The 12,909-nt window shown below is 47.7% G+C and overlaps 1 protein-coding gene across 1 annotated transcript; it reads right to left on the bottom strand.

Annotated features, from left to right (window-relative positions):
- Window positions 1-712: 712 nt before the first annotated feature.
- Window positions 713-9,561, bottom strand: LOC137314548 (NACHT, LRR and PYD domains-containing protein 12-like). The gene is made up of 7 exons (XM_067979852.1): window positions 8,878-9,561; window positions 3,651-5,388; window positions 3,123-3,208; window positions 2,833-3,003; window positions 2,498-2,668; window positions 2,103-2,270; window positions 713-1,931 (listed from the first exon to the last, which is right to left on the bottom strand). The coding sequence occupies exons 1-4, from the start codon at window positions 9,410-9,412 to the stop codon at window positions 2,930-2,932; spliced, it is 2,433 nt and encodes an 810-aa protein (XP_067835953.1). The 5' UTR covers window positions 9,413-9,561; the 3' UTR covers window positions 713-1,931; window positions 2,103-2,270; window positions 2,498-2,668; window positions 2,833-2,929.
- Window positions 9,562-12,909: the final 3,348 nt, after the last annotated feature.

Here is a 12,909-nt window from a genome sequence, read left to right as displayed (position 1 = left end):
TGTCCAAGATGGACACCGGACTTGTGCTCATTTTGTCGAACATGGCCGCAATAGTTATCGCCATTATGTTCAAGATGACCGCCGTACTTGCAGCTTTTTTTCCAAGATGGCCGCCGTTATTACCGCCAATTTGATCAGGAAGGCCGCTGGACAAACCCGCTTTTTGTCCAAGATGGCTGCCGTACTTGCAGTCATGCGGGCCGTGTGCAAATACACATCTATATGTTATCAATACAAATTGTTGTTGTTGTAGTTGTTGCGGTGGTGGTCTAAATATAAAGACTGCCACTCTGGGATCCCTCTCGGGTGCCCATTGCCTCCCCGAGAGGGGACCGCCCGAGGAATCCTCCAGAGGGGGCCGACGGAGGCCTCCCCCAGAGGGGACCGACCATGGCCTCCTACAGAGGCTGCGCCCAAACAGGGTCCACGTGAGTTTGGTCTGTTTATTGCCTTGGGTTTAATTTCCTCTCTGGGCCCTGGTTTTGGGGCCTCGGTTTAACATGTTCCTGTTCGATTGTGACCGATGTCTAGAAGTGAATGATGCCAAATATTGCTCCCTGAACTGGCTGACATGACCGAGTTCAGATTGAATGAGTTCACCTCATCGACCATTAATTCGGATCCCCACAAGCTACTGAGTGACTGTATCAAAAGTTTCTTGCCAAATCTTCAAAGAAGAAGAAGTCAGACAGCAAATCATGCACAAGAATGGTTTATTGAATTGGAATTCATAATTATCTTTATTTAAACATTGAATATAACAATAATAATTACATATAAACAGTTGTATACAGGGTCACCAAGCAATTTAAACACATAATTAATATGCAGATACTGAAAACAACGAATAACCGATTGTAAAAGCAGCTGAGAGTATCACCGTCGTTCAGCATAAGCTGGAACACTGATTATCACATTATAGTTTAGATCAGTGTCTGACACGACTGCAGATTGGTAAGATTAATTTCGGATTAACCATTCAGATATCTGACAACTCAATCCCATGAGATCGCCAGTCCACGGAGTAAATTAGAGAATAAATTCATCTTGGGCGTTAGAGCAAAACAGGCGAAAGCGAATAAGCAGCTCGTTTTCCACTCTGACTGATTTTATTTTCGATTGAATGTTGCTTTCACCGAAGAGATGTTAAACCAGGGCCTACTCTGTCTGTTTCAGAGGACGGAACAGATCCAGCAGCAATAACACAAGAAAAGATAGGGAGTCCCTGGTGTTCCGATGAACATTGATCCAACAGTGACCCAGTGTCCAACTGCAGCCCAGACTGAGCCCCACCCTGGGCCCTTCCTGTCTGTACATTGACCCAGTGTCCCACTGCAGCCCAGACTGAGCCCCACCCTTGGCCCTTCCTGTCTGTACATTGACCCAGTGTCCCACTGCAGCCCAGACTGAGCCCCACCCTGGGCCCTTCCTGTCTGTACATTGACTCAGTTTCCCACTGCAGCCCAGACTGAGCCCCACCCTGGGCCCTTCCTCTCTGTACATTGACCCAGTGCCCCATTGGGGACCATCCAGCCCCGGATATCCTGCAGAATCATCACTGTGGGACCGGGTGACTGAGTCTCGTGACCCTGTCGCTGGGCCTCTGACGTCACAATGGGAGATGACGCTCGCTCAGCTCGAGCTGGAAACCGTTAAAGGGCCGTTAGGATTGAAACCTGGAGCGCGGCCGGTTAAAGGGGAGGGACAGAGAATCGGCCAAAAATGTTCATATCATGAGACCAGGAATGGTTATCAATTGAAATGTTCATATAATGAGACCAGGAATGGTAATAAATTGAAATGTTCATATAATGAGACCAGGAATTGTTATAAATTGAAATGTTCACACTCCCACGATCAGTCTTTGTCTTGTGCCCTGCAGTGACTTCATTTGATTCTTTCCATTCTGACTGAACCGATTCCTCCAAAGCCTGAAATGGATTAAAGATTAAACAGAAAGTAAAATATTTAACAACAGTGTAAATAACAGGGAGACTGTGGTTAATATTTCAATAATAATTACAAACAAATATTACCCATAAAACGGACTGAATCCCATTGATATTTTATTTATTACATTAAACATTAACACAAACACTCACCCGATCCACTCCAGACTCCTGCAGGTCTGTATGAGGGAGCGGAGAGCGGGCGCAGATCGGTCTGTGAAGGAGTTTGATCCCAGGTTCAGATCCGTCAGTGACCGATTTGCACTGAGAGCGGACACTAGATCATCGGTGCAAGAATCTGTGAGACCGACATTATACAGACTGGGGATCGGAGGGAGAGAAATAACAAGAATCAGAGTAAATTCCCAGTGTTTATTAATAACACGATTACTGATACTAATAATAATGTACAGTATTTATTAATAACGCTATTACTGATACTGATAATAATGTACTTTATTAGTAACACTATTGCTGATACTAATAATAATCTACTGTGTTAGACATCCAGTTATTATATACACAAACTCACACAGTCTGGTACTTACCGCAGTTCCTGTATTTTACAGTCCGGGTTCCTCAGAGCCGCAGACAGTAGTTTCACTCCTGAATCTCCCAGTTTATTATTACCCAGGTGCAGAACCGTCAGTGACAGGTTTGTACTCAGAGCGGAGACGAGATCCTCCGTACAAGAAGCTGTGAGATCGTTATCCCACAACCTGGAGATCAGAGAGAGAGGAGAGAGACAGAGACGAGCAGGGATAACAGGAATCAGAGAACATTCCCAGTATTTATTTGTATTATTATTACTTATACTGACATTAATGCACCGTTTTCAGCATCCAGTTATTATAAACACAATCTCGCACAGTTTTATACTCACTCCAGTTCCTGTATTTTACAGTTCGGATTCCTCAGAGCCGGTGACAGCAGTTTCACTCCTGAATCTCCCAGTTTATTATTACCCAGGTTCAGACCCGTCAGTGACCGGTTTGCACTGAGAGCGGAGGAGAGATCCTTGGTACATGAATTTGTGAGATCGTTATCCCATAACCTGGAGATCAGAGTGAATTCCCAGTATTTATTTGTATTATTATTATTTATGCTGACACTAATGTACAGTGTTCGACATCCAGTTATTATAAATACAATCTCACACAGTTTGGTACTTACCGCAGTTCCTGTATTTTAAGTCCGGGTTCCTCAGAGCCGCAGACAACGGTTTCACTCCTGAATCTCCCAGTTTATTTCTCCCCAGTCTGAACACAAACAGACAAAGAGTGAGTAACAAACTGAACCACATTCCCGATCTGGCAATATGTCTCTGATATTACAGGAAACACTGAAAAATCTTCAGGAAATTAATTCCCAGATTTCCCTGTCTCTGACAATGAATCTCACTCCAGCCAGGGAATGGATAGAGTGAGATTCAAGGACTGAATCAGGGACTGTCAGTAAATGTTTTTTTCAAATAAACTGCTGTTTGTGTGAATCCTTTTAATGTACTTCAGTCCGGTCTCATTCCCTGCTGATCAGAATTACCCTCCTGGAGGTCAATGACTGGTCCCGTCATGTTTGGGGAAAATTGTCTGCTTTTCTCTGTTTTATCTGAACTGTTTGCTTCCCTTCATTAGGGAGCAAGAACAAAATCTGTAAATGTTCTACAATTGGGCTAACAGTTAGAGACAAATAAACAGTTACCTCAACACCTGGCATTTGTACAGTGCGGGTCCCAGCCGCTGGAGTCCTTCACAATGAATGGAGCAGTCCTCCAGATTGAGTTCTTTTATTGTATCACAGAGTCCAATGACATGAGACAGCACTGCACAGTCAATCGGGGTCAGTCGCAATCCACTAAATGTAAGTCTTTCCACAGATCCCACTGAGACCAGAGCCAGTGTTTCATCCTGAGACTCAAACAGGTAGTGGAATGTGTTCAGGAGGTCCCGTTTCGCAGTTTTACTATATGTCTTTCCAATCTGTCCTTCAACCTCCTTCTTCACCCATTCAATCACTCGGCAGATTGTTTGATGAAGAAATGGACCCAGAAACTCCACCAGGGGCTGAGCTGACTGTGAGGAGGAGAGACCAACAACAAAACGGAGAAATATCTCAAATCGCCCATCTTCCTTGCTGTGGGCTTCACGGAGGAGTTTCCGGATGTCCCCTGGATCTGGAGTCAGGAATTGTGCGAGTGCGGCTACAAACTCTTGGATGGTGAGGTGCGGGAATGTGTAAACCACACTCTGGGCAGAATCATCTCTCTCCAAAAGTTCCATCATGAACCCAGACAGGAACTGGGAAGGTTGCAGATTGTACTTGATCAAATCTCCATTTCTAAACACAATCTTCTTCTCGGAGACTCCAGTGAAGGCCATCTCACCGATCTTCAGTAACACATCACGGGGGGATTTAATCTCTCGGCCATCGTTTTTCAGAATGTTGTAAATATAGCAGGAATATAGTTGGGTGATGGTCTTGGGAACTCGCTGCTGTTTCCTGTCTCTTTGTGTGAAGAAGGGACCCAGTAACAGACCGAGGATACAGCAGTGGAAAGGGTTGTAACACATGGTGTACAGGATCTCGTTCTCCTCCACATGTTTGAAAACAGCTGCTGCCACCGCCCGATCTTCAAAAAACTTGTTGAAATATTCCTTCCGTTCCTCACCAACAAATCCCATGATTTCAGCCCAGATATTGATCTCAGCCTTTTCCAATAAATGTAATGCAGTGGGGCGGCTGGTCACTAGCACTGAACATCCTGGGAGCAGCTTGTGCTGTATTAAACTGTACACAATGTCAGACACTTCACACCAGTCTTCAGGATCTGTGCACATGTACTGAGGTTCTGTATTTCTCCGATTGTCAGCAAAATCGATACTGTCCTTGAATTCATCTAAACCATCAAATATAAACAGTAATCCCTCTGGGTGCTTCCAGAGATCTCTCAGAATATCCCCAAAGTAAGGATACAGATCCAATATCAGATTCCTCAGGTTTATTTTACAGTTAATTGCGTTCAAATCGCGGAATTTAAAACTGAAAACAAATTGAAAGTGTGGGTATATTTTCCCAGTGGCCCAGTCATAAACAATCTTTTGAACCATTGTTGTTTTTCCAATCCCCGCGACTCCGCTCACTGCTGCTGAACTCCCAGATTTGGATTTTCTCTGGGAAAAACTGCTCTGGAACAATTGGTCAGTTCGGATTTTTTCCAATTCTCTCCGGCGATGTTTCTCTCTCCACTCTTCATGGTCTCGGCCTTTTGCCAGCAGTTCATGTTCTGCAAGTGTCCGATCTCGAACAGTTGAAATGACTGTTAGCTCAGTGTATAAATTGACCAACTGGAAAATCTTAACCTTCTCGTTTATTATGATCGTGTTCACTCTCAATGTTTCAGTTTGGACCCGGAGTGTTTCCTTGTGTTTCTGTTGAACATCTTCAATGAGAACAGACAGAAAGTGGTTCTCAATGTTAGTTATATTAATATGAAAACAAATTCTCAATATCTCTTTAATATTCAGTTTCACAGCTTCAATCGAGGTGCGAGCAGGAAATTTAACTCAGTTACTGAAAACCTCGTTTGAAAGTGAACAAGGGCTGAGAGAAGTTTCAAATCGTCACTTGATTGTAATATTTAGTGAACATGGAGATTTCTTTGAAGGTGTTATTTCCCTCTGATGGTTCATACCATCAGCCCTGACATGCACTATAGACGTCTCGTTTCAAATCCACGCATTATCCTCGTTATGTGACAGTAGAAGTTCTCGTGAATCAATCTATGAAATTGTCAGTGGTGCTGACCTTCTGCGGAAATGGGAAATAGGGTATTGGGTATCAATGGGAGAGGGACAGACGTGAATGGACAGACTCCCACTGTTATTGTATCTGACCTCTGGCAGGTTATCTGGGATATTGTGGGCATTGGGAGAGGGACAGTCTGTGAATGGACAGAAGTTCCACTGTTTAACCTATGTGTTAGGGCAGCTTTTAGAAACTGGACTCGGGTTGGCCATCTGGAATATTTTCTGAACTTCTATCGTCACCTGAGCACAAGTAATGATTACAGCAATTCTGAAGGTACAGAGGGGAATCAGAAAGATGATTTCAGGTATTCGAGTTTGGGTTGAGGTTAGGGTGAGGAGGTTTGATGTATTTCGTTTGGACAAGGGACTTCGGTATTGGAAAGTTTCAATCGAATTCCCAACATTAGTGCAGGAAACAGGCTCACAATCACCAAAATAATTAATAACGGAGAAAATTGAAAGTCAGAAATAAGAATGGAAATTAGAGTAATTTTCTCACCCAATGTGGTGGGGTTCGGGGGACCCAGGAACCAAGGAAAGACACTAAAAGGGCAGTGTAAGTGGGGTCAAGACATAATTGAACGTGTTTCTGTGGATACACTGAGGAGTGGTAGGTGGGGTCATCTCTCGAACAGGGACAGGCTTATTTGCGCAAAATGGCCTTTTCCTGTCCCTCATCATTCTCCTGTTATATTGTGTTTCAGAAATTGTCAACAATTTTTCACCATTTTACATCTAGATTGAATGTGTTCTTAAAACAGTCCTGTCATATCACCGATTAGAATTAGGATTAGAACTGCTGCCCACATCACTCAGAGTAATGTTAGAGCAGAAAACACTCACAGTTCATATCAACTGTTCTCCCAATAATGATACGCCGTTGTTTCATTTTGGTCTGAATTTCCTCTAATGCAGGTTTGGGAAATTAAAATATATTTCCATCAGTCATTCCATTGGCTCCACAGAGACCCTGAGTTAAAGGACTATTCTCTGAGTAGAATAAGTTCTCTCTTCCACTGCCACCAGTCATTCCCTTGGGTCTAAAATGACCCTGATTTAAAGGACTGTTCTTTTCGTGGAATAAGTTCTCTCTTTCACTGCCATCAGTCATTATATTGGGTCTAAAAAGACCCTGAGTTAAAGGGCTATTCTTAAATTGAATAAGTTCTCTCTTTCACTGCCATCAGTCATTATATTGGATCTAAAAAGACCCTGAGTTAAAGGGCTATTCTTGAATTGAATAAATTCTCTCTTTCACTGCCATCAGTCATTCCATTGGGTCTAAAAAGACCATGAGTTAAAGGACTGTTCTTTGAGTGGAATAAGTTCTCTCTTCCACTGCCATTAGGAAGCCAGTCCGTAACTCCAAATTACACTGAACATTGTCTTTCCCTCACATTAATCAACGGCACTGCTTTTTACTTGTGAGCACAGAACATCTGGGCAGCACTTAGCAGGTGTGTTTGGAGGCAGGAAGTGTCGGGATCCTACCAGTTGTGTATGGGGATTCACAGTGTATCAGCATCCTGCCAGTTGTGTATGGGGGTTCACAGCGTATCGGGATCCTGCCAGGTGTGTATGGGGGCTCACAGTGTATCAGGTTTCTGTCAGGTGCATATGGGGATTCAGAATACATCAAGAACCGGCCAGATCTGTACGGGGATTCACAATCTATCAGGTTCCTGCCAAGTGTGCATGGGAATTCACAGTTTATCAGGATCCTTCCACGTGTATATGGGAATTCACAGTGCATCAGGATCCTGCCAGGTGTTTAAGGGGATTCACAGCTAATCAGGAGCCTGCCAGGTGTGTATTAGGATTCAGAGTGAATCAGGATCCTGCCAGGTGTGTATTGGGATTCACAGTGTATCAGGATCCTGCCAGATGTGTAGGAGTATTCACAGTGTACGAGCATCCTGCCAGATGTGTATGTGGATTCACAGTGTATCAGGATCCTGCCAGTTGTGTATGAGGATTCACAGTGTATCAGGATCCTGCCATATGTCTATGGGGATTGACAGTGCATCAGGATTCTCCAATTTGTGTTTGGGGATTCACAATGTACCAGGCACCTGCCAGGTGTTTATGGGGATTCACAGTGTATCGGGATCCTGCCAGGTATGCATATGGATTCACAGTGTATCGGAATCCTTCCAGGTGTGTATGCGGATTCACAATGTATCAGGATCCTGCCATGTGTGCATGGGAATTCACAGTGATCGGTGAGCAGTGTTTTGGATTCACTTAAGTTTACGGAGGATGAAAGGAGCAAAGCCGGCTCGGAGAGTATTGGAAAAATCGAGTCTGCAGGTGATCAAAGCACGGAGGAGGGTTTCAGCAGCAGATGAGCTCAAGAAGGGATGGAGATGGACGATGTTACTGAGTCCACATGATGCACTGCAGCAACTCGAAACGGCTTCTTCGACAGCTTCTTCCAATCCTGGAACCTTCACCACCAAGAAGGACAAGAGCAGCAGGCACATGGGAACAACACCACCTGGACGTTCCCATCCAAGTCACACACCATCCCGAATTGGAAATATATCGAGGTTCCTTCATCGTCGCTGGGTCAAAATCCTGGAACTCCCTTACAGCACTGTGGGTGAACCTTCACCACACGGACTGCAGCGGTTTAAGAAGGCAGCTCACCACCACCTTCTCAAGGGCAATTAGGAATGGGCAATAAATGCCGGACTCGCCAGCGACGCCCACATCCCATGAACGAATAAAAAAAAATGTGGAAGTAGGCGGTCCTTGCGGTGGAGAGAATATCAGATCGGAAGCTCAGCTTGATGACACAGCCCGACTCCGCCGTACGGACCGACACCGCTGCACGCCCCGACAGATCGACATACCGCCCCCGACCGACCGACACCGCCCCACGCCCCGACCGACTGAAACACCACCCCCACCGACCGACAGCGCCCCACACCGGTAATACAACCTTTAGCTGATATGGAGAAGAACGGACAGTATTAATACACTACCTCACACAGATACGGTGTGATATTGACAATAATCATCCGCAGTTCCGGCCACGATGGTATGAATCCTCCCAAACACTCCCCCGCTCCATTACCCTCACTCTCGGTACTGCCCACTCCCTGCTCTGCAGCACCCACCTGCCACTTTCTCCGCCACCCTGGACTGCAGCCTCCGCTTCATCAAAGGGGAAATCGGCATTGCAGCCTGTAGTCGCCGGTCAGCGGCCTGGGCACGCTCTTCCGCAACCTGGAGTCGGCGCACCGCGGCCTGGGACCGCTCTTTCGCGGCCTCTGCTCGCTTTTCCGCGGCCTGGAGTCGCCGATCCGCCGCGGCATGGGTTCTCTCTTCCGCGGCCTGGGGTCGGCGCTCCGCTGCCTGGGCCCGCTCTTCCGCGGCCTGGGCCCGCTCCGCCACGGCCTGCAGTCGCCGCTCCGCGGCCTGGGCCCGCTCTTCCGCGGCCTCTGCTCGCTCTTCTGCGGCCTCTGCTCGCTCTTCCGCGGCATGGGCCGGCTGTTCCGCGGCCTGGAGTCGATGCTCCGCGGCCTGGGCCCGCTCTTCCGAGGCCTGGGCTCGCTCTTCCGCTGCCTGGGCCCGCTCTTCCGCCGCCTGGGCCCGCTCTTCCTCGGCCTGGGCCCGTTCTTCCGCGGCCTGGGCCCGCTCTTCCACCGCCATCACAACTCCCCGACCACTTGCCTCTCCGCCTCCCACTCCCTGAACAGGGGTTTAAATAACAGGAGCCACGTGACCCCCTCCGTGCAGGCAGTGAATCAGTGGGGCGGGACCGGGCTCCTGATTGTTGGACAGAGATGTCAATCAGATTGAACCTAATAGCTGGGACCGAAACTGAAACCTCCTGCAGCCTGACGAAAAAGCATCCCAGCTTTCGTACTGAAGACTTGTGCTCCAGAATTGGCTGCGTCTCTAGCCAAGCTGTTTCAGTACAGCTACAACACTGGCATCTACCCAACAATGTGGAAAATTGCCCAGTTATGTCCTGTCCACAAATAGCAGGACAAATCCAATCTGGCCAATTATCGCCCCATCAGTCCACTCTCAATCATCAGCAAAGTGATGGAAGGTATCGTCGACAGTCCCATCAAGCGGCAGTTACTCACCAATAAACTGCTCACCGATGCTCAGTTTGGGTTCCGCCAGAACCACTCGGCTCCAGACCTCATTACAGCCTTGGTCCAAAAATGGACAAAAGAGCTGAATTCCAGAGGTGAGGTGAGAGTGACTGCCCATGATATCAAGGCAGCATTTGACCAAGTGTGGCACCATGGAGCCCTCGTAAAATTGAAGTCAATGGGAATTAGGGGGAAAACTCTCCAGTGGCTGGAGTCATACCTAGCACAAAGGAAAATGGTATTGGTTGTTGGAGGCCAATCATCTCAGCCCCAGGGCATTGCTGCAGGAGTTCCTCAGGGCAGTGTCCTAGGCCCAACCATCTTCAGCTGCTTCATCAATGACCTTCCCTCCATCGTCAGGTCAGAAATGGGGATATTCGCTGATGATTGCAGAATCTTCAGTTCCATTCGCAACCCCTCAAATGATGAAGCAGTCCAAGCCCGCATGCAGCAAGACATGGACAACATCCAGACTTGGGCTGATAAATGGCAAGTAACATTCGCGCTGGACAAGTGCCAGGCCATGACCATCTCGAACAAGAGACAGTCTGACCACCTCCACTTGACATTCAATGGCATTACCATCACCGAATCCCCCACCATCAACATCCTGGGGGTCACCATTGACCAGAAAGTTAGCTGGACCAGCCATATAAATACTGTGGCTACAAGAGCAGGTCAGAGGCTGGGTATTCTGCGGCGAGTGACTCACCTCCTCACTCCACAAAGCCTTCACAAAGAGGTTGATCCTCTCCAGGGGAGGATGGCAGTGGATTGAGAGGATGGCGGTGGATGTGGACCAGTTGATCTTCTCCAGGGGGAGGAAGGCGATGGATTGAGATGATGGCGGTGGATGCGGACCAGTTGATCTTCTCCAAGGGTGATGGATTGAGATGATGGCGGTGGATTGGGACCGGTTGATCTTCTCCTGGACTCTCCCATCAGTCAGCTCGCGGCCCCGCCGCTCGACACACGTCACACGCACGCTGTGTCGGTTTAACTGCCGCGCAACTTTAAAATTAGCAGCCACATGACCCGAGCCGACGTCCCCAACTCGAGGTCAATCAATCAAACGCGGGGCGGGTGCTGAGCCCCGATTGGTGAGCAGGGATGTCAATCAGCTACTTCTGATTGTATTTCCGGTCATTCACTTCTTTCTGGGCAAAAACACCAAAGGAAAAGCGGCCCCACCGTGAAGAATAAAAGAATTGAAGGATAGGATTAGATCGAAAGAGGAGTGAGATAAAGTGAGCAGAAAAAGCAGGAAGCCTGAGGATTGGGAGCAGTTTAGAATTCAGCAAAAAGGAGCAAGAGATTGATTGAGAGGAAAACCAGAGTATGAGAGTAAAGGTGGAAGGAAGATAAAAGCGGACTGGAAAAGATTCTACAAGTATGTAAAAAGAAAAAGATTAGGAAGACAAGTGTGGGTCCCTGACGTTCAGAAAGGGGAGAATTTATTGTGGGGAACGAGGACTGACTGGGTTGAAGGGCAGCTGTCTGTGTCCCACCTGACGTGGAGCGTTAAATCAGGACACTCGAGAAATGCTCGATCCCAGAGCAAACCGATGGTGTATTGATGTAAAGGGGCATCCTCGCTCACACTCACTGATATACAGGGGCATCCTCGCTCACACTCACCGATATACAGGGGCATCCTCGCTCACACTCACCGATATACAGGGGCATCCTCGCTCACACTCATCGATACGCAGGGGCATCCTCGTCACACTCACTGATATGAACGGACATCCTCGCTCACACTGACTGATATAAAGGGGCATCCTCGCTCACATTCACTGATATAGAGGGGCATCCGCGCTCACACTCACTGATATAAAGGGGCATCCTCGCTCACACTCAATGATATACAGGGGCTTTCTCTCTCACACTCACTGATATACAGGGGCATCCTCGCTCACACTCACTGATATACAGGGGCATCCTCGCTCCCACTCAATGATATACAGGGGCTTTCTCTCTCACACTCACTGATATACAGGGGCATCCTCGCTCCCACTCACTGATATAAAGGGGCATCCTCGCTCACACTCACTGATAGACAGGGGCATCCTCGCTCACACTCAGTGATATACAGGGGCATCCTCGCTCAATCTCACTCTCACTCACTCATATATAGGGGCATTCTCGCTCACACTCACTGATTTCAAGGGGCAATCTCGCTCACACTCTGATATAAAGGGGCATCCTCGCTCACACTCACTGATAGACAGGGGCATCCTCGCTCAATCTCACTCTCACTCACTCATATATAGGGGCATTCTCGCTCACACTCACTGATTTCAAGGGGCAATCTCGCTCACACTCTGATATAAAGGGGCATCCTCGCTCACACTCACTGATAGACAGGGGCATCCTCGCTCAATCTCACTCTCACTCACTCATATACAGGGGCATCCTCGCTCCCACTCATGGATATACAGGGGCATCCTCACTCACACTCACTGATATACAGGGGCATCCTCGCTCCAACTCAATGATATACAGGGGCTTTCTTCTCCCACTCACTGATATACAGGGGCATCCTCGCTCACACTCACTGATATACAGGGGCATCCGCGCTCACACTCAGTGATATACAGGGGCATCCTCGCTCAATCTCACTCTCACTCACTCATATATAGGGGCATTCTCGCTCACACTCACTGATTTCAAGGGGCAATCTCGCTCACACTCTGATATAAAGGGGCATCCTCGCTCACACTCACTGATAGACAGGGGCATCCTCGCTCAATCTCACTCTCACTCACTCATATACAGGGGCATCCTCGCTCCCACTCATGGATATACAGGGGCATCCTCACTCACACTCACTGATATACAGGGGCATCCTCGCTCCAACTCAATGATATACAGGGGCTTTCTTCTCACACTCACTGATATACAGGGGCATCCTCGCTCACACTCACTGATATACAGGGGCATCCGCGCTCACACTCACTGATATACAGGGGCATCCTCGCTCCCACTCACTGATATAAAGGGGCATCCTCGCTCACACTCACTGATAGACAGGGGCATCCT

Source organism: Heptranchias perlo, unplaced genomic scaffold (genome assembly GCF_035084215.1).
Source record: "Heptranchias perlo isolate sHepPer1 unplaced genomic scaffold, sHepPer1.hap1 HAP1_SCAFFOLD_52, whole genome shotgun sequence".
Taxonomy (NCBI): Eukaryota; Metazoa; Chordata; class Chondrichthyes; order Hexanchiformes; family Hexanchidae; genus Heptranchias; species Heptranchias perlo.
The sequence above is the reverse complement of the archived record's forward strand: the minus strand, read 5'-3'. Positions and strand labels throughout refer to the sequence as shown.